The sequence below is a fragment of the Erithacus rubecula genome (assembly GCF_903797595.1).
Source record: "Erithacus rubecula genome assembly, chromosome: 4".
NCBI lineage: Eukaryota > Metazoa > Chordata > Aves > Passeriformes > Muscicapidae > Erithacus > Erithacus rubecula.
Window position 1 is genome coordinate 27,296,601 of NC_136686.1, and position 23,301 is coordinate 27,319,901.

Sequence of the window (23,301 nt, forward strand, 5' to 3'; positions counted from 1 at the left end):
TCACTGTTAATTAATGGACTGGAGGGATGGAGAATACTGCTAATGTGCAGTACAGGAAAATAAAGCCCCCCAAACCCAAAACCTTTTCCCCAATCACCACTGAGGAAAGATCTTCCCTCATAAATAGTTGATCCTTACACTTCAAACCATAAAGTTCATTTTTTGTCAGACCCAAGATCTCAGCACAGAAAACAGAATTTCTGCCAATATCCCAAGTCAGCTAAAGCAACCTCATTTTTCTTTTCCTGCACTGCATGGGAAGAAAGGACTACTTTTTTACACGTGTTTAAGCTGAGCATTTAAGTAAGAATTTTAAACTAAAAAGCCAAGTGTCTTCATCAACAGTACACTTACCATTAAAGCCACTAAATACATGAAAGGATTGCAAGCTTTGCCCATACATGTTTATGTTTACATATATCATATGATCAAAACATAAAAATAAAGAAAGATTAACTTGCCAGGAGACTGTAAGAAAAACTATTCCATAAAGCCATTCATCATGGATACATGGTATATTCTTACTTTATCCCTAGAAGACACAGGTGCACTTTTTCTGTCAAGTTCCATTCCTGCCACAGCCCTCTTTTAACTTCATAAAAGGAACCATAGTAGTTCTCTGCTGCCAGGTACAATCACCTGCTCCAGAGTTTAATAAACAAACCTTGAGAAACAGTGTTCACCACTGTGATCGAGATAGAGTCACGGCATTAAATCATCGGCGCTGTTGACTCTGGTGAGTAAGTTCTCTATTACACTTGTATCCCTGTAGTTTCGACTGAGGGGGTATCTCGAACATCGGTTTCTATGAAGTCAATATCCAGTTTCATTTCATTTTCCTATGCCAAAAAGCGTTCAAAGCACGAACGTGAAAGAATCACGCAGGAAAAAAACCCCATTTAGATCGTCAGCCTAGCAAACGTGGAGACCTGACAGGGAACGTGCCGCAGGTTGGCGGCTGCCTGTCTGGCAGAGCCCGGCACCCAAATCCCGCGGGCAGCCCCAGCCCGCCCGCTCCTCTCTCTCACGCCTTACCCTCATCTTGCGGCGCCGGTGCCGCTCGGGGTCCGAGTAGGTCCTGTCCACGGCGAGCGCCGTGTCGCTGCCCGGCATGCTTGTGCTTGTGTTGGCGCTGCTGCGGCTGCCGCTCCTGCCCGCTGCCCCGCGCCGTGCCGCCCAAGCACCAGCCCCGCGGCCGCGGGACTGAGCGGGATCGGGATCGGGATCGGGACCGGGACCGGGATCGGGATCGCGGCCGCCGCGAGGAGCGCCGGGCACGCCCCGCCCGCACGGCCCCGCCCGCGCCGCGCCCGCTCCGCTGCTCCCGGCCCGGCCCCGCTCCTGCTCCCGGCCCGCTCGCACCGGATCGGCCCCGCCGCACGGTCCCGTGGGGTCACGGCTGGGCTGTCCCTCCTTCCAACCAGGAACGACGCCCGACAGGGGACAAAGGTGGGGGGAGCTTAGCCAGAGGGTCTGGGCCAGAAGTCGCTTCGTTTGTTTAATTTTCAAGGCTGTCACGTGTGAGTGGACAGCAGGAGCTGGGACACGATGATCTCCCTCCCGGAGGAATGGCTGAAAGAGGGATGACAGTTCCTCCTGCTGACCGCCGCTGGCTTGGGTCCGATCCGCGTCTTGGAGGGAGTTACCACCAAGCAATCTCGACTTCCCTTAAAATAAACCTAAACCCTGTGGCTACAGTGAAACCTCACAAAGCACAGCATACCCTAAAGGTTCAAAGGTCCAAAGGGGAAAGAAAGGAAGAAACCAGAAGTACTGTGTTGTCAGTTTTGGGTAGACTCACTGGCAAGGTTTTGACTTTGGTAGCCTAAGGTATCCTGGACACAACTGAGAACTGCTGCTTGAAAGCCCTTGATACCTTGAAGTTTTCACAACATAATGGTACAAACATTCTGCCAAACCAACTAAATAATCAGGGCTTACACTTTCCAAAGTGGTCAGTGGAGCACAGCAACCAATTCAGCCCCACTTTCTGCACATTCCATATGTGAGATAAATCCTTCAATATCCTGGCACAGGGGATCTTCAAACAATACTTCTGAATGCTCACGGAAAACTTGTTTCCAGGGCCTGCATATGCCAATATACATTCCTAAGAGCTGAGCGGAGTTTCTGACTGATCTTCACATTTATCTTCAGACTTTCTATGCTGAGGAATGCATTTAAGTGACACTTAACACATTTTAACCCACTGAAAAGTACAAGTAAAATGCTGTTTTATAATCAGTAAGTAGTAGAGGAAATGTATTTCTTTTCCTTTCTGAAATAAACAGACTTGTTGAGTGACCAACTCTAATTATGAGACACATAAATCTGGAGTTCCTTCAGACCAACTTCCTGGCAGGAGTAGCAGGACTTCACCTTTTAGGTAGAGTTTTCTCATGCTCATACATGAGTCACACTGCTTGTTTTCTCTAGTTGGAGACAGCAACAGTCCCAACGCATGTGGGTATACAAACATACTTAAATATCAACATAGTTAACTATCCTAGGAGGACTTTGCAGCTTTAAAAAACATATTTCCCTGTCACCATTTGTTTTTTTTTTATTGGAATCATATATTCCAACATAACATTGCTTAGTACTGTTAGTACTCAGTACAAAGGTTAATTATCTGACATGAGGACTTTGATAGTGTTTTCAAATAATGAGGTCTTCATAAATGAAAGACCTGGAATTCTGAAATAAAAAGAAATACCAGGCCTCACCTTCTTGGCAGGTGTTTCTTCTTCAACTCTAACCCCAGTTTTAACAAAGTTATCCCAAAGTAAACAATGAGTGGGTTTACTAAAGGAAGCACTATTTTCCTAATGCAGTATTCAAAGTATCAAACTAACACTAGATACTGCACACGGATGGTGACTTGCCACCTTTCCTATTCTTCTCATGAAGTTGAATGAGTGGTCTGAAGTTAAAAGATTGCTGGGAAAAAAAAACAGAAATAGAAACTTTTTTCAATCCTTCAGCTCAGACATGAACATTAAATCATGTGCCAGAGGGTGAGGAACTCTGGAGGTAAAGGGAGTAAAAATTTAAATAGGTAAATGTTGTGGGACTTGGAGTTTTCACTGAAGTAATAATTGCACATTTCCAAACAGGAATATGTGGTTTTCAGCAGCTAGGATGAAACACCCTTATTTCCTCAGAAACTTTCAGGGTTTTTTTAAAGACTTGCCAGATGTAGTTGATCAAAGCATAGAAAGGGTAAGCAGTTGGAATAGGGACACATAAAACACTGCAACTGCTTGATGTTTTAGTAATAGAAGGCTTATTATAAATCATACTTTATTCAAAAGTTTAAGAGTTTTATTTACATATCAGCCTTATTTAAATAGTACCAGCAGACTAGCCATAAAATGGTGAAACTTCTCTTCAAGATAAAAAGAGGCAGGAATATGCAATATATATTTAGAGGTAGTATCAACATACATACTACTAAATTTACAAAGAAAGCTCTGTCCTAATGTAGCCTCTGAGAACATAATCCAGCTGGTCTCATAAGACCCCAGTGCTGCATTTAGTCACACCTTCCAACCAAGCCTGTGGATCTGTTGCTTGGGCACTGCTCTCAGCAGAGCATACCAGAAACAACAGCTCCAGCTACTGCACCAGCAGGGAAAGCCCTGGCACTGGGCAGTTCCTGGAGGAGCTGTGACCACGGACAGCAGGCCAGGCAATTGCATACAGCAGCAAGATATAGTGGAGGATAAATAGCTCCTTGGGTGGAGGTGGCTGTCCCACAGGTCAGAGTCCTTCCACACAAGCTGATTTAGGAGCCATTGTCATTTTGACAGTGTCTGCAAGTGCCACATCTCAACAAATGGTTGTTTTCATATGTTAGACTTAAATCGTCTGCATCTTCAGCATTTTTGTCAATTGTGATGCAATGCAATTCTCTGACTAAAGGCTGCTCTTTCTCCCCTTTATCTTTCCTTCTCACACATGGGCCACTAGGTCCCTCCTGAGCTGGAGCAGGAACGTGTTCTTATCCTATGGCACATTTGCAGAATGCATTTCATTTGGCTTGGCTGAACAAAGACCACCTGCCCTCCTCTTGCACACACAGCTGGTTTGTACAGCTCTGCTTCCTCACTCCTAAAAAGGGACGTGATGCCCTGAATGTGGCAGAATACTGCACAGCACAGTACTACTGAGAGCTTCACTGGGTACTTCTCTCACTGTTATTTTCAAAAGCCCACAGAGTTTAAATAAATGTTCTTCCCACACACTGCACCTGCTCTCTACTGAACCTTAACTCCACTAAAGCAAATTCTTCCAGATAGTGGCACGAGCATGAGGCTGGACTCACAGTAACATAGATAGAAATGGTAATCTCATTTTCTCATCCTTTGTTCTTCTCAGAAAATATTTAAAAATTAATTTCTATGGCCTAAATTAATGATAAAATGTTAAATCATTCCGGCCATCAATTCTGTCAGTTTTAAAGTTCAAATACCTCAAAATCCCTCACTGAGTGCCCAGCTGTCAGTGCCCATTCTTTTCCAGTCCTTTCCCTCACTTCAGAATGCTGCCATGATCCACAGTGCTTAACTCTTGGTATTTACATTATTTTGCTTATCCTTTTAATGTGACCTTTTAAAGAGTGATGCCTATTAGAAACAGAAGGTCTAGTAAGTACTTATGATCACCATACAAGAGCATTCTCCACTGTATTTGGTTTTCAAAGGGATAAACATCAATATTGCATTTGCCTGTATTGCCATGTTTTAGGAAAATCAAATCTCTGGAGGTGCAGCATAGGCACTGTCCAAAGGAGGCCTGTCATCTGGAGCCTGAGCTTTCTAGAGATGATTCCTGTCTCACTCTTCCCTTCAGGAACTGCATCTTTGCCATCCATTTTTTGTCCCATGACCATGCACAATGCTTGAACAGCAGGCACGTGCTATGACACTCCCACCTGCAAACCATAAATTATCCATACTGACTTATGCATAGGCCAGAGAGGGAGCAGAAATGCCAGTGCACTTGTGGGATTGCCTAACCAAACCCAGCTCCCACATAATGCAATCCCCTAGATGATGGGAAGTAACAACAACAAAAAAAAAAATCCAAACAAACCTTTATACAGGTGGAAAACATGGAAACTCTTTCATTTGGAGGCTGGATCAAGGTTTGGCCCCATTCTCTTTCCAGTTTTATCATGAACCTGAATCTTGAAAATTTACTTCTTTGGAATTTTACTACCCTACCTGTAAAAGGAGAAGCACAGCAAATCTTTCTCATGTGGAGAACCCTGAGTTACTTTAGAATTAAAAATGCTATTTTTAAATGTTCATGGGGAGAAATTAAACTGATGTCAAAGGTATGTTGGCAAAGGTACAATCAGGAAGAAGATGAAGGTCCCTTTTCCCACAATGGTAACATCTGTACTCTAAACAGGATACTGGGGCTTCTTTTGAGAGACTTTTCAACTTGTCCTCCAAATCTTTTTTCCAAAAGGTTTCATCAACCAGCCTCCAGGGAAAGAGTCTACGTGAAAAGAGAGTGTTAGTCATTTCCAAGTGTGAGAGCAAGTGGGATAGTGCTGGGTGGCATTGGTCTTGCAGTTAACCCTGAGTGCACTGTGGTGGTTCTCAGCTCCTCTGCCAAAGCATGAGCCTTTCATACCCACACTAAAGGAGATATTCTGCTTGTTTGTACCCAGCTCAAACTACCATGGGGATCACACTAAGACTTGAAGATTGTATTGTTAAGCTGTGACAAGCATTCTGAAGATGTTGAGAAACATTCAGATATCAAACTAAAAATTTAAATCAGCCCCTCTGCTCCCCTGTTCTCTCCTGATTATGAAATGTTTTATTCTGCTTTCACAGCAGAACAGCTCTGGACATTCTGTGAGTATGCATTTTCTATACAGTAAAAAAACTGCAAAACAAATGCTTTCATGTATTAGGGAGATGCACTTATAGGGAGTGAAGTATAAAGAAGAAAGTGAAAAAATCCAGTTCAGGATAATAGAAGATCTCCTTCCTTTTCCTTTCCCCAGTGTACTATTGTATGTCCCTTGCTGTGTAATGAGAGGCAATTTCAAGGCCTTTCCTTGTTCTCATTCAACTTAGGAAACTTCAGCCCCATAAGTCCTCACTGCTGCTGCTGAATGATAGTGATAGTGCAAACAGTACCTACAGGATGGTGGCAGTGTTTTGCATTTCAAATGTTGTGAATAAGAGACACCTTTGTAGCAGCCTGAAATGCCAACTGTTCTGTATACTCAAGAACTTGCCTGGAGCCCAGCTATTTACATTAAAGATAGTCCACACTGCAGAGGCAAGTACAGAATTCTCCCTCTAGCAATGTAAATGGTTGCTGCTTATCAGCTTACAAATTTTCTCCTGCCTCACAGTATGTGATTTGTGGCTGCCTGAGAATGAATGTATGCAGCCTTTTTGTTCCAAATCAGCCACTTTGACATTGTCACAGGGCATGTAGGACCAACAGCTGCAGCCTGCTGGCACATAAAGGTAAACCCCCTTCCAAAACACAAATATGAACTTGCATCCAAACCATTCAGGCTGTTGCCAGAAGACAACCAGCCTGAATCTCTTATTACTTCATGTTCAGGCAGTTATATCAGGCCAACATTTTATCTCAAATTAAAACAAGCACACTAGACATAGCCCATGAGTACAAGAATTGCTCTTGGAATGTGCCACCCTAACCCACTCAGTGAGCAGCAGAACCTGCAGTCCTCCTGAGGTGGCATGTAGCTGGGTAGTGACATCTGAGCTCCTAAAGGCTCTGTAAGTTAATACACTACAGCTTTCACCCTACTGCTCTATGGCCATAGCTGCACAGAATCCCAGCTCAGCTTGTGGCTGAAGGCTGCACACAAGATAGCAGACAGTGCTGGATAGAACCTGTCAATTTTTGTCTGTGAAATACATGGTGGTGGCTCTGCATAACTTATGTCATGCTAAATGTGTGACATCAATTATTTCCATATGAATTGACAATGTCAAATGCAGGATTAGGACTTGCCAGTCAACCAGAAAACACAGATGGGTTATGAGAGGACAGAAAAACTAATGATTATACAAGTAATCCTACACCTTCTCCTGGTGAGAATTGTTGCAACATAGACCTTTGAGTTTTATTACTGTGACTCTCTATCTACAGAGATGCAAGTTACAGGAAGATGAAGCTCAAATTCCCTCATTAATGTAAAAGGTGATCACCTACAAGTCATCTAACTGTGGAAATTTTCCAACTGCCTGATTTTAACAACAAATATTTTAAAGGCAAGAAATTGCAAACAAAAACCCCCAGAGAACTGCATGGATATTTCTATTATGACAAGTACATGGGTATCAACCATTTTCTAATAAGTATCCAGCAACACACTCCCTTTACACATCTAAATATAATAATATGTCAAGCAGCTACTTCTGGGTTATTATTATATGATACTATAGGATAGTTTTCAATTAATAAAGTATTTGCTGTATTTGCTTCCTTTTATATTGCTAACAGATATTACATTTTACTTTCATATTATATTTTTTTATGGCAAAAATACAGGTCCATTGATCAAAGTCTTACCAATAGCTTTGATATGCAAGGCCTTTATAACATATTTCTACACTACTATTGTTCCAAAGACAGGAGCAGAGCTTCATAACTTCCTGCATGTTGCTAAAACTAAAGCGCCTATATGCATATGTTCCTGCACTTGACTACACAATTTTGAGTACTGAAATAATATTTTGGATTGGAATTAAGGTTTAGTGATTTAGACATGAAATTATTTCACCGTGGAGGCAAGCCATGAGATATAACATGATCATTATTTTTAACTCTCTTGGTGCTATTAGATGCTTCAGAATAGTCCATAAGAGAGTTTAGCAGGAAAAAAAAAAAAAGTTTTTAAAACAATATTCATAATGATTATTTGTGACTTTTAAAATCATGATTTAGTAAGGTATTATTCATTACAAAATGTGGGGGACAGTTTTTGACAGACTGAAGTCTTCTACTTAATTCTTTTACAACCAATTAATTATATGAGATATCACACAATACCATTTTCTTATCCTTGGGACCCGAGTTTAGCAGGAATATATAAGAAGCAGCTTATTTTGCAATATTTTTGGAAGCTGTATCAACAGAGTAGAGTCCTAGTATTTTAGAGGGAGTTTCCCTTGAATTTTCATTACTGGAAGATATTACAGCATGAGATCACTAGAAAACAAAACAGCAAAGACACACATTTCCCAATAAAAATTCCTATTCTGCTACATAGCAATGCCATTTTCTGGAACAAAATTAATGCCTTTATCCCCAGCAAAACTGTAACCAATCTTTTCTTACTAGAATTATATGCATGAAGGGCAGGATTTATTTTTCTTTACCAATACAGCTATGTGAATGAAGCATTTATACATAAAGCAATCCTAAGGCAACAAAAGCAAAGAGAACCTCAATGTCCACAGACACCTGAAAGGACAGATGAAGACACCCTGCAGCAGACAGGGTGCTCTGGGGCTGGAATAAAATGAAACCCTCTTCCCTTTCAGTGACCACCAATGTACTCATTACCAGCTGGCCTCAAGGGTCACTGAAAAAAGAAGCTGCCCCTCTTCTTGCCTTAAAAAAAAAAAAAACAAAAAAAAAAAACAAGACCAGTTTTGGCAGCAGGGTTTAGGTAAGTCTGATATGGAGGGTTGCAAAGTAGTTGTCTCTGCTTGAGCTACAAATAGCTCCCCACTTCTGTTTTGTAACCACCTCAGGCAAACATTTTTACAGATATCAGAATTTTCAAGCCCAGACAGAATAAAGGCATGATGTTATCAACAAGAATCTCACAGACACTCGTATATCAAAAGAAAGGAAAAAACTGTTATAGTTAAAGGCCTATCAGTGTTGTTTTACAAGGTTCCCTTATATTTATTTGTATTTATATCTCACGTATATACACAGCCTTATAAACAACTTCAAGTATTGTCAGGGGAGAAATTTAATGTTCAAGCTTGTTCATTCCACTAATACAGATTATTTCATGTAGATTTTAGAGCACTTGTAAATTAGGAGTCTCAGTAGAAAGTATTGGTGCAGTATATAAACAAAAAGCAGTATAAAGACCATAAAAGCAACAAGGCATTTATCAGTAGTAATTAAGAGTTCTAGGGTGCAGGCATACAGAGGTTACAACAAAGTAACACAGCCAAGAAGTCCTATTACATAAATCAATTATTAATTAATATTTAATATTCATTAACTTACAAACTCTTCAGAAAAAAACTTGTATCACAAACACATGGGACCTGACAGGTCCTACTTTGCAAGTCTCACCCCTCACCAATTCCAATGATTTTCAGCATTTCAATCACAGAGGTCTGATACAACTACGAAACAACAGAGAATAGTCTTCATTCACATTCACCAAAATCTGGCATTTCTTATAATGAAAGGTTGTCTTTTTTCTAAACAGTATATTTTCTCACATTTTCTGTCCTTTGAAATATCATATCATAAACTTCACTCTGGTTGAAAACTTAACAGGAAAATGTTACTAAAAATTATTTTTCATTTCTGCCACAAATTTTCACAAAAATAACCTACCATTTTTCAGCAGTTCTGTTTTGTTACACTGAATCTCTGGACATGGCTTGAGGATTTGCTTGAGCTGAAAGCCTGAAGTTCTGCCTTAGCTGTGAGCAGAAAGAGCAGAAGAGCCCTCTCCACACACGCCTCTTTCCTAGATGAAGGATGATCCCAGCTACAGGTGGGGCCTCCCCAGCACAGCCACAAGCTGACATCAGCCTCCTTGAATTTATGGCCATGGGAAGGTATCTGAGGCCCTGAGGCCATAAAAAGAAATGGCTGGGAGTGACATCAGAGTGGAAGCAACCCATGCAAGGCAGTAACTTGGACACAGGAGTATTCAGGCCATGTACTTAAGCTGCAACTGAAACTACTGATTGCTTGGTTGACACAGCTTCAGAGTTAGTATGCAGAACTGATAGCTGGTAGCCTGTAATGCTATGTGTATTATCAGGGCAGGGAGATGAACCCTTAATGCCTGTGTTTAGTCTAGAATCTTACCCTTTAAAGCTGGCTTGTAATTTAGATTCAAGAATGGTGAGCTGCTCTGAGGGCTGGTCCAGGTGAGAGCTATTTCTGTTCAAAACAAAATAAATTCTTTTCTACTGGCACATCTATTCAAGCTGTGGTGTTGATTCAGGAAAGTGGGCAGGGAATCATGCCTGAGGGCAGAAGGCAGAACATAGCAGACATCAGAAGTAAAAACTAAAGCTGATCATGCAATTACATTCTTAGCTGACAAAGTTTTGGTTGTGTCATAGCACATAGGGTATGTGTGTATGCAAAGACTTAGTGTAAAAGACACGGAGTCAAATGTTAAGTCATCTATTAGTTATGAAAATTTGTAAAATCATGGGCACCCCAAAATGAACTATTAAACTTTCAGAATGAACTATTTTCCTCTTTATTTTCTAATAGAACTTCAGTGACAGCTTGAATCAGTTAAGCTTTGGAAAAATAAAAACAGCTTCATCCAAGCAAAAATGTAGCAAGAAGCTTCAGTGTGAATTTTCTGTTAGAGCTGAGATCAGCAGTTATATCTGAATATCATAATACCAGCTGCTGAAACTGAGATGAGGAAAAGATGAAAACTAGCAGAACTGCCTGAAGGACCAAAAATGCAAATGTGGCATTAGAACATCTGTGGAGATAAAGCGTCATACATAAACAATTATCTGGTTTTCAAGAAAAGAGAAAAAACTTTTCTATATAACTAAATAGCTGACCCAGCAGAAATATGCTCATCTTCTCCAAGAATGAGTCATCTCCAGGAGATGCTTCACTAAATCTCTACAAACTTTCCCCTTTGATACTGGTAAGTTTGCTACTAATAAATTTCCTTTAGTTATTTGGACTTCATATGGTCAGTCTCCAAAACTGTATTGCATTTATTTTTCTAAGGCATCTAACAGTATGAAATGAGGGTGCATGTATACACAACTCAGCTTCACTGATGGAGAAAAGAAGTAGATAAGTTCAACTAAATCAGCAGGGAATTCTTGTACTCCTCTGTAGTGAATGGAGACAACAGCAAATAAACATTAAAAAGCTAAATAATGTCCCTAAGCATTCAAATAGTTTGAAGTTAATCATCTTAAAATGAGAATAAAAACAAACAAATATTCAGTAACTCTCAGCATAACATCTTCAGCCATCTATCAAAATTATACAGCAATTTAAGACTAGAAGAGATTAACTGACCCCACATCATCAGGTTTTCTACCCACAAGGTGTGTTCTGTATTCACAAACAGCTTTTTATGTTCTCTTTGCATTCACAAATCTGAACTTCCTGCAGCTTGTTTGCATTATAACAAACCTTTTTTTGACTTGATTCCCCCAGAACTTCTTGACATAACCCACCTGACCCTGAGATTAGCTCAGTTATCAGACTGTGAGGGTAATAATGACAAGGCCACAGGTATGACCTCCATATGGGCCAACCACTTAAGAACTGGGCTCCATGTGCCCTGTGGATGCCTTCCAACTCAGAACATTCTGTGACTTTGTTTCCTTTTCTAACTTCTAGACCTGCACACATACAAATATATGTGGGCAAATACATGCACATGAGCATTTCCCACTCTCCTAGTTTCTCAATATTCCTCAGCAGTTGTGAATGACACTTCAGCAAACAAATCCCATAATGTCTATCATGAACATCCTCACATTGCCCTGCAAACTCAGAAAGAAGAATAACACTAGACAGAAAACTTTGAGGTTAAAAATATACTGCTCAAGCTCCCTTCTCTTTGTTCATTAGATATTCTACAGACACTCATATGTATAAACACACATTATAAATTTATGCCTCCCCGGTGCTCACAGCATTTCAGCAGAGTGAGCTGTTTACATGTGGCATTGCAGGGTGGGCAGGGGAAATACCTAAATCATGCAGCCCTGATCTCAGTCTTCCTAAAGGCTGAGCAGTTCTCAGCTGCTGTTGGAGCACTCTGTAGGATGCACAATAAAACAGGGCAGTGGGAAGAAAGTGAAGAGTTCCTCTGAGAAGGGATGTACCAATCTTGGTACATCTCTCCCCCAGAAAGAAAAAAGTGGACGTTGGAGGGGTTTCTGAGCTGATTTTTATCAATCAATTCTTGCAAAAGACTTTTTAAATGTAATGAAATTGTGATAAACCTTTAGATTTTTGTGAACATTATCAATTTTCAACAACCAAAGCCCTTTTTAAATCACCTCTGGTATGGCCAGTAGGTTTTAATTCTATAAATTGCGGGCAGGCGTTAAAGCAAGGAAAAAACAGTCTGGTAATTGGAATAAGCAAGTGCTTCTCATGCTCTGCAGAACCATTCAAAGCAGTCACAGCATTGGTGTCTCTAGATTACTACAGTCCTGCTACAGATGTACATTAAAATCCTGTTTTCAGCCACTAGCAAATTTGAAATGCTTTTCACTACAAGTTCTGCAGCACTTAGATACCTCTAAATGTTAAATATGGAGCTCTCAGTTACACTTTCTTGTGTTAAAAAAGCTAGAATTTATATACATAAATTATATGTGTACACATAAACACACCAATACATATATAGATAGCTACATACAAAATAAAGAACATGCAATAGCATCAGTTATTGAGTCAGAAATACGAAGTCTTGCAGTTTTAAGACTGAACAGATGCTATGTTTTCATATTACTAGCTGGGCTGCAAGCTAGCAGGAGTACTTCTATCAGAACAGTGTCTCAGGAGGAGGGAAGAAATACATAATTTGTTCTAGCTGGCTTTTCCTAATTCCATTTAGTAGGATTTAATTGAATAAGTGCAGAAAATCTACCTAAGGTTTATATCCATGACGACAGTTTGTTCCATGTAAGAAATTTCAGAAATATGTCTCTAGGTTTCTGTACGTATGTTATCTTCCTGATTCATATTTAACAACAGCAATTAAACTGATTTTGATCATCTAGGATTTGATCAGCATATAGTGCTGCTGCATTGACAAATGAGGATTTCTACCCCTGACACATCACAATTTAGTTACACCTTTAAGATCATGCTGTCAGTACTGGTCAGCATTAGTCTCTAAAGAAGCTAAGACAGAACTTACTGCATAGGTGAAATACTTGCCGCAATGAATGCCCAGGACTAATTTTTTTGATTCAGATTTCATGCAAATTTGCAAAGACATCAACGTATTTATGTAAGTATTACATTACAGAACAGGTAAGATTGAATGGGACCACTGGAAGTCATCCAGTCCATCCTCCCTGCTCAACCAGGGTCTGCTAGAGCACATTACTCATGATTGTGTTGGAAGAGCTTCTGAATATCTCCATAGAAGGAGACTCCACAGCCTCTCTGAGTAGCCTGTTCTAGTGCCCAGTCATATACACACAGAAGTTCTTCCTCATGTTCAGGTGGGATTCCCTGTGCATCAATTTCTGTCCACTGCCTCTTATCCTATTGTTTGGTACCACCAAGAAGAGTCTGGCTTCATGCTACTGACACCCTCCCTTCAGACACTGAAGAATCTGATGACCTTCTCAAATCATGTGGCACATGGGTAGAAACTATTTTTGAAAATTTAGGAATGTGCACATACAAGTCATTGACTTAATTTATGGCCAATGGCTCTTCCACAAGGTTATTTCAAAGGCACGCTGATATTTCACTAGATTATCTATCACACATAGTACAAGCACCATTTGTTAAAACTTAAATTTTCCAGGATAATCTACTTGGTCTTTTCACTTCAATTTTAATACATCTTTCCTCAAGAGAGATATGGAGAATATTAGGGTGAGACACTAGCAAAACAAGAGAAAAAAACCCCACCAGATGGGTTTTTCAGACATGGTCCCAGTACTAACATGATAAACAGTGAGTTTGAAAGGATTACCTTCTACTGCAACCTTTTATTAACATTGAACCTCAATCTTTCTACAGCCTTGGATTTTGTGGTTTACTAGAAAGATTTGATACACAGAGGGATCTTTCAAATAAAGCCTGAAGGATATTTTTACTCTCTCTCTATATATATATATAATTTTTTTTAAGCAGTAGTGCTTTAGTATAACCTAAACAAATACAGCAAAGTGCTACTGCTATGTATATCCACAATCATACCCTCCTCAGAGCAGAAACTCTTGAGCGCTGTATTGAGCTCCAAGGTGTATTGCCATTTGTTTTTGCACTGTCAGAACACGATGAATTTCACTCCTCAGACAATTTACAACTAATCTCATTTCTGTCAACTTCTCTAAAAGATGAAAGACAGCGGATGGATGGCTGAGACAGCTGAATTTGAAATAAATTGCAAGAAAGAAAGGTGTTGTTAACTGGACTCTTCAGCTGAAGGCTGATGCCTCAGCTCTGTACTGATGGAAATTCTTATCAATATAGATTGGTTTTGGCCATGCTATGCCATTTAAATGTTACAAGAATAACAGAAATGGGGTTATTTTGTGGCAGCAGCCAGTTTTCAAGGGAACTTAAAAGCACATGGGTATTGAGAAAGTTATAACTGATGTTAAACATGGGAACAAAGCTAAGCAATCTGCTGTGTAGGTGATAGTGCAAGACACAAAAGTTTGCCTGAAATAATCCATCCCAGCTGTTGGCATGCTGTAATGTAAAGGTACCATGTTTCAAATTTGCTCTGAGATGAAAAGACTCAATGTAAACAATCAGCTTATATTTGTGAAAATTTATTTCTCAATGTATATCAGTCACTGGAAGCCTAAAAAATTCAAACCAGTGCATAGTGCACATTTTGTCTGCAGCGCTGGTAAAAAACCCTGTGCTTTTTTATACCGGGTGAAGGACATCAAACTTTCAGTTTGACATGGCTTCATTTGCTCTGGAGTTACACATCTTATCTTTCTGCCAGCAAGAGCAGAAGATGAGGGAGTGTCAGATGTCACCTACCATATACTCAGGGAGTTGACCTGCAGCTGCACATCCTACTTGTCCACTCATGGAGTGGGTGAAAACGCTGCTGGGAGACACTGTTGCCTCCACTGATATTATAAATCTTTAAGCAGCTTTTTTCTATTTAAATCCGCCTGCAGAATTATTTTCTAACACCAGCTACCCTGGATATATGCCCAGCAAGAACTGCTTTACACCAGCTCATCTCAGGGGTAAAGAGGTGCACCACAGGTAGCTCCACATCACTGTTGCTATGTTTTTCAAACATTTTCACATTATAGGACCCCAGGGACTGCCATAGTAAGCTTGCTAGGCACATACCATTTGATGACGCTTCTCCAGATGCATTTTGACAAAATGAACATGGGGATGGTGACAGAGGAATCAGCTCAGCTCAGCATCTCAAACTTCCTTGGAAGCCTTTACACAAAAGCAGAGATTAATCCTACGTAAGCACCTGACAGACAAATAGGGGAGCATGTGGTACTTGGCATCTGCTTTTGTGCACAGGAGAACAAGAATGGAAGAAGGTTTCTAAAACACTTTCCTGCTTCACAGGCAGCCTCCTGAAATAGCTGCTACCTTTGCTTTCATCCACACTTCCCAACAATGAAAATAAAATGCATAGCAACAGGAAAGGAAATCTTCAGTAACCTTTCCAATCCCAAGCAACAGGAGTATGCATGAGCACTGTATTACGCTTTAAATTTTTTAACTTGAAATGTCTGTGTAGCCTGCAACATGTCATTTACCTCACAAAAATCTCAAATCCCCTTTAAGCTAAAGACAATAACAAAACTGTGGACGAGAAAACCATTCTATTGGTTTTTGTTTACATTGGCTTCCATTGTTGCAAATGTGTTTTTCCTCTGGAAGTCTTTATTTTTAACCCATGTCTTGTACAATGATCTGGAATTATGGGGAGGAGAAAGTCATAGGATATAGAATAGTACAGGGGAGGCAGCAGCAGTGAGGGAAGAGCAAGAGAAGAGAGAAGGAAAACAAGCAGTGGCTCTGTGCTTGCATTCCTCAGAGCAAAAAGCACACTGTTTTTTAAGTACACAAGCATCGCTGTTTTGAGCTGCTTGGGGTAGAGCTCCTGCTTTGAGCTCCCTGGGCTGCTGAGAGGACATGGCAGCAGCCCATGGCACACAGCGTGGAGCGTGCAGCAGCACCCAGTGTCACTTTTGGCTGCCCTGCAGAGCCAGCAGCCTCTGGGAGTGGCAGTGGGGCCGTGCAGGGCCCTCACCAGCACTCAGGGGGCTGCAGGCTCCATCAGCTGGACATGGAGCCATGTCCAGCTGGAGGGTGGCTGGGATGGGGAGGTGGTAACTGAGCGCTGTGTCACTGGTTAGCTCTGCCGAGGGACTGTGCCATCCTTCCCAGCAGCGGTAACATCATCTCCTGATCCTTCCCTCAGATAACCCGGAGCATGGCAAAAGACAGATGCTTATCATGGAGAAAGCTTGGGACAACACCTCCTAGAGTGCTTGTCCTGGGCCCAGTGCCCACCACGGCCCAGGAAGGACCATCTCTCTGGGAGCTGCAATGTCCACAGAAGTCTATAACTTGCTGAAAGATGTTTTGATGTCCCCTATGAACCCTGTGGCTTATGTGTATGATCAGCCCATGCTGTAAAACTGAAAAGGCACAACGAGTTTTGAGAACATCACTGCTGGTCTGTAAACCATTTATCTACATTGTGCAGCACAATTTGCATGGGTTGGGGGGCACCCAGGTTCCTCAGCAGTTGAGTAATCTGTCTAATTCAGTCAAGATTTTTAACTGTCTCATGACCTTTATAAGTCATCATATTAAAAACCCCACAAACACAATAGCACAGATCTGAAGCATGCACGTACACACCAAGAAGTCAGCCTCAGCTTCTAAATAATCCAGTAATTCCTTGCCCAACAATGACAGCAAAAACAGTTTTTAAGACTCTCCCTTTTTTATGATCATTATGCAACAAGGTAATTGAGGATAGCTGAGGTCATAGTTCTATAACTGAGTTCAAACCCTGACAACAGAAACTGGTATCTGATCTTTGGTTCACAGTAAGATTTTAAACCTCATTTCCACCCACCACTACTGTTATAAAATTCTTCTTAAGTGTGTTGGATGCTTTTTTTCTTAACCTTTGGAGCTGTAACGTGGTTCCTTCACAAGGCTGAAGTCTAAGTTTGCTGAGAAAGAAGGCCTATGGTACAAGGTAGGTCAGATAATTTAGAAGCAAAAATAAAATAAAATATATACAGGCTTAGTCTTTGCTAGATTTTGCCTTGCATGACTACTGAATTCCACTACCATAAAAGTTTTCTTAAAGGCCTGGACTATTTGAGGCTGCAGAACAAAATTAATTGAAAAAACAGTGATGAAATATGTCGAGGACAGAAACATGCTAACCTTATAGAACAAGTCTAGTCAGGTATAGTGAATCATAACATGAGAAATCACAGATGTGCTTGAAATGCACTTTCTTCTACTATCACCTGGGCAATAACACCAACAGATGTGGAATTTTGGGGTTTGGCTACTGCGATGACTAATCTAATAGATCAGAGCAGCAAAGTAGGTCACAGAGTCCCCACCTCACCTGCTGCTCCAGAGTCACAACAACAAGCTGACTCACTTTTGCTTTGATTTCACATGTTAGTTTGGCACTTGGAACTATTTCATTATTTCAAATAACTCTTTTACATTTTACATAGAGTTTATTTTCCCAGCATTTTAGGCAATGGATTCAGGTTCACAACAAATGGTCCCTGGATTTACCCTGGTAAGCAGAAGAGCTGTAATTAAAATACCAGTTAACATGGTAGCACAATTACAGGGACAATTTTCTCTGAGAAATGGGCATTCAAATGTAATTATTAAATTTCTGCCAAAACGTTCTTTATTTTGAACTACTGCTAGTCAGCAAAGTAGTAGGAATGCATAAATTAGATTCCCCAAAAAAATAATATTCTGGACAAAGAGTTAATCTAGTGGCAACTAGAATTTTTAATGATTTATCATTTTCCCATTTTGTGAGGAATTTAATAAAAAACCCTCCACAGATAATAGACCATAAGAACTTAGGTTTTTCTATTCAGCTAGCATTGCCTCATCTAAGGCAAACTACTGGTGTCAAAGAAAAACCTTATTTAATTTTCAGTGGGCCAATAACAAAGCAGAAGAAAAATTGTTAGACTGCAAATTAAGAACTGTTTGTTACTTTGTGCAGTTGTTTGCAATGTTTCTGAAATCCTAGCTGGTCTTTATCCACTGCAATGGGAAATCCAGTGTATCATAGTGCAATGACCAAGTGAAGTACTACTTCTGACACTTTAGCTGTGTTCCTACTCAGGAAGAGAATTGCAAAAGGCATTGTGCAATCCACTGAATGTAAACACCTGGCATGCTGCTCCAAATCCATAAGCCATGGACCCAGCTGCACCTCCAAGAATATTTTCCAGCAATTCCATGTTCCAGCAGCCCATATAGAAGATGCCTAAGGTTTGTCCTGAGCGTACTTGAAACCCACAGTGGACAAGCCCACAAGCAGGGTGCTTTGTGCTGGTGCTCATGCTCATGGCACCCCCACCCATCCTCAAAGCTGCACAGGTACCATTATATTCTCCAGATACTGCTGCTACCCATCAACACCATCAGTTCATCTCAGAAAAGCAGGTGCAAGCTAGAACTTGGGCCTCATATAAATGGTATTTTTTATTTTGGGTAAACACCACTTTTTATCCTTCCAATTCATTGAAAAAATCTGTAATTTGTGACTATTATTATAGCTTCTGGTACTGCACATTAACATCATGCTAATAATACAAATGTCACAGTGCTGTTATTAGAAATCCATGTCTGCACTCAGTGATTCAAAATCAATCAATAAATAGTCACATAGACAAACAATGAAATTTTGAAAGCCATTCATGGCTTTGTCTAAGGTAGGTAATGCTGGTGGTGTGGAGAATCTGGCACTCAGATTTGCAGTCAGATATTAGGGACCACACTGCCCCAGTCTACAGCATCACTAAAGTAATTTATTGAATCAGAATTGCAGAAAGCTAATTTGATGATAAGCCACCCATTAAAACCCCCAAATAGCATATGGCTACAGCTTCAGTACTATTGCCACCTACAGATATTCTTCTTATCCTTCATTACAGAAAAGTGAAAGGAAAAAAAAAAAAAGCTATGAAACATGCTGTCCTGGCATTATACTCTGATAAATTCAATCACTACCATGTAATTCACTGATGATTAATATCAGTTCTCTGGGTAAAAGCTGCAGCTGAACATCTACTCATTTTAATGCAGAAAAAATGTTAATAAATTCAGTGGTAGAAAGGCTAAAAATATAAATTCTCCTTAGTTAGGGAAAAAGAAACAAAATACTTATCCTATATGATCAGACATTATCTTAGATATTTTCTGCAGAAGGTAAAAAGCTGTAGAGGACATGCCCAATGGTACAGCCCAGGCAATGAAGCATGCCAGTGTTCAGGTTTATCTTATCTGGGGCAGCAAAAATCCTGTAGCCAAAGCTAGCTCAGGTCTTTGCTGAATGGCAGGTTAGCAGGTTTGGTGACCCTATGCTGCAGCTGAAAACACAAAGTGCAAGGATGTGGTTGTCTTTCTTTGCCATCCCTTGCTTAAGGCAGGGAGCAATGGCCTTCATTTTTATAAGGTATGGTGAGAAGTGACTTCCAAGCAACCTCTCTAAACTTAGAAGACTTTTATCTTCACTGGAAAACATACTTTATTTTTTTTTCCTTAAAAAAAAAAGGTAATTTATCATAGCTTTTGGTGGTGACTACAATACTAGTTGCTCCAATTATCACCTATGAGTGAATCAATCGCAAATGTGTCCAAATGAAGTACTTAAGCTTATTTGAATTCCTATTTTAGTTACTTGTGCTACAATTTTCAGACAAAAATATATATTAAAAATTTGTAAGTGCTAACTATTTTGAGAAAAAAACAAAAAACCCAAATTTTTATCAAAATAGAATAATGAAATAAACTGCTTTTGGCACATTTTAGTCCTACTGAGCACAGTATTGAAGAGCGCTGAAAGCATTAGGACACACCAGGGTACGTGAGCATGGGTGTGGCATACAAGATCTCAGAAAACTAAAAATTATAATGGCTTCAATTTAAAAAATACTGAAAACAAAGATCTGATTTAATAGTGTTTCCCAGTTTTAGAGGTAGGTGGGTGCAAATACTGACAAAAAGATGAATGTTGCTGTCTGGAAAGGTGAATAATCAGCACAGCCACAGATTTATCTTCACTGCTGCCCCACACCGTGTTAACAGTCTATATATTCACAACATTTCTGGCAGAGCTAAATTGCTGCAACTAATAATTCAGCTATAGCTGAGGCTTGCAATTATTTCAGAATCAGGAAGCCATAATATACCCATTCTGAAAACACAATTATTTAGCATGGGTGTGAATACAAATGATGTTGATATATCTTGGTCTTTCATATTAATGAATCATTTCAATCCAAATGCAGATATTTCTTTTGACATGCCTTTCACCACATTTATGTGCATAAAAAATTATGAGTTGATAAATGAAATACAGACACCAGTTAAATACAACATACCAGATAAACCCAGCTGGATGTGAAGCTCCATGTAATAAGGTACAAACCAGACATAAATTACTACTGGACATCTCCAAAATCCTATCTATTGAGCAGAAGCAGGCTCACATACACAAAGAGAAAATACATTAATTCCTTGCTAGAAGTATCTTTTTTTTTTTTTCAGTTTTTCTTAAAACTTGGTATTTGGCCAATATACTATTTCTATGGTAAATGGCCAAGTTTGAACTTCACCAGACTCAGGACCCTTTACTAGATTTCAAAAAGGTAGTGAAAAAATTATTTTCTTTTCCTCATACTTTCATTGACAACATTTGTGCATGATTGATTTCTAGCTATGTCTCCTTGTTGTATTGGGTCTTTCCACAGCAAAACAAAGAAAAAGTTGTATTTCAACAGCTAAACTAGGAAGAAAGAAAAACAACAGGAAAATATTATTTATGCAAGCATCATCTTTGAAGCAATTACCTGTGTTTCTGTATTTAACTATATTTAACCTAATGATACTAATTAATCAGATATTTCTACTGAGTAGTCAGGAAATGTCTCGCAGCACAAAACATACAGCACTTTAACAGATACAAGCAGCATGAAAAGCACCATCTGAAATCCAAAGATGCTCACACACCCCTGTAAATCTCACAGCTGGGATAGCACACGAGCTAAAGTGGGCCAGCATTACAGCCAAAACAGCTATTGACCATTATATCCCTAGATAAAAACATCTTAATTCCTTCTTAGACTTAAAGATGGCAGGTTTAGATAAGACACTAGGAAGTTCTTTACAATAAGGATGATGAGACACTGGAATAGGTTGCCCAGAGAAGTTGTGGACTCTCCATCCCTGGAAGAGATGGGGGTGAATGAGGCACTGAGAAACCTAGTCTAATAGAGATGTCCCTGCCCATGGCAGGAGCATTGGATGGAACCAGATGGCTTTTAAGATCCCTTCCAACCCAAACCATTCTGTGGTCTTTCTGAACTGGTATGAAGGTACTGACTGAGAAACTGTGTTTTAAAAGAGTCACAGCTTCTGTCCTCTGCACCACAAGAGAGAGAGGGGCCATAAAACAGGCGTGAGGGATGAGAACAGCTGGGAGCCAAGGGGTATGCTGACAGTGCCACCAGCTGGAAGGTCTGAGATGATAGAACAGAAAAGGCCCAGCACTTCAAAAACAAATGAAAAAGGCCTTTTAATTTTCTTGGAGAACAAGCAAGAAGCTGCAGCTGTATGCAAGGAGCTCCGAGGTTCTCCCCCATAGCATCTAGTATATATTAGTTTTGGCTTTGATATTAATACACATAAGAGAAACAACCAGTTATCTTCAGATGCTGAATAATCCGAGCTAATAAACCCACATTGTTCAAACAATAATGTCTCCAGTGGTGTTTACAGGCTTATGCTAGTACAGTGACTCTTTCTCCTCACATTTGTGGGAGATTTTCTGACATTTTATCCTAAAGGAAAAAACCAGAATCATTTTGCAAAGAACTAATATATTCTAAAACACTAGGAAAAGCCTGATTTCACTAAACTAAGCAAGAGTTTTGCCTCTGACTTAAATGACACCTTCACCCATTTTTCCCTGGTACTGTAATAGGGATCTTTCTTATCTTTTATGCAGATAAAATCTGTGGTGTGTGTCAACACAAAAGGAAAGCAGAAGTGCTGTAAAATTTTGATTTAAGTTTCACATCCGTATTTGTCCAAAAATGTAAAGTGTTTAACCTTTAAAATCCTTTTGATTATAAATGTGAATTGGAAACAGTACATTCACTCAGATTATGCACGTTTTTTGACTGAACATTTTTTACAGATAATGTCTGAGCTTTATAAAATTTTTAATGGTAGTACAGTATTTTGGGTCCAACACTGCAAAGTCTGAATGATTCAGGGACTTCAGTCCTACCATCAAAATAGCTTGAGTATTTTTAAGAATTTAGCCCTTAACTGCTTAAGTATAAAACTCTGTCAGATTATCTGTTTCATTCATTGGGAATTAAAGCTCTGACTCATTAGTAGATATAGATGAGCTTAAAAAAGCTTAAAATAATTTTCTGTTCTGACAATCTGCCCATTTAAATGCCTATCTCCTTCCTCACAGGACAGGGTCAGCTTCTAGGGAAGATGATGCTGTATCGCTGTGCCATATTAATGTAAAATGGCATCAGTTCTGATCTTTCCTAGCAATGATGTGGTCTTTCCAGCTATGATTTAAGCAGATCTGCAACTGCTCTATGATTAGTCAAGCAATCCTAGCAGCAGGGGCAGAAATCTCCGAAGAACACAGCAAAAAGCTTACGGCCGGAATTGCTACAGCAGACTTAACATAAGCTGTCCTAATTTATGAGCCAAAATTTTAAGCACTAAAGAGGAATCCAAGTTCAAATGCAATTAACAGACTCTCTTTAGTGTTTTTTTTTAAAAGAAGAGCATTAAGAACAGGTGAAAAAAGCTATCTTGTTGGCAAATGCAGACATGACTTATACTTTTAATTCACTGCTGTTTGTTTTACAGCAGGTCATTACTCTCATTAATTGCTAAACTGCTGGCAGATTCCTTGACATTTCGGATGAAAGATCAGTCTGGATTTAATAAAGTGATCAAGAGGAAAGAGGTTATAATTCTTTAGGTTACAAGTCTGCCAAATCAATGGCATTGTGCAGACTGACATCATGATAGGCAGTAACTTTTTGATATGACAGTCCATTTTTTAATTGA

At 39.8% G+C, this 23,301-nt stretch overlaps 1 protein-coding gene across 3 annotated transcripts in view; it reads right to left on the reverse strand.

Annotated features, from left to right (window-relative positions):
* TMCC3 (transmembrane and coiled-coil domain family 3) overlaps positions 1–23,301 on the reverse strand; it is a 131,038-nt gene that overhangs the window by 43,891 nt on the left and 63,846 nt on the right. The window contains exon 1 of one of the 3 annotated variants that reach the window (XM_079303477.1): positions 9,598–9,784. The exons of 1 other annotated variant lie outside the window; for it this stretch is intronic. In XM_079303477.1, the coding sequence (XP_079159603.1) occupies positions 9,598–9,600 (3 nt within the window). In that variant the 5' untranslated portion in view covers positions 9,601–9,784. Of the gene's footprint in view, positions 1–1,035; positions 1,517–9,597; positions 9,785–23,301 lie in introns of those variants that run through there. One more of the 3 variants, XM_079303475.1, reaches the window with a different exon arrangement.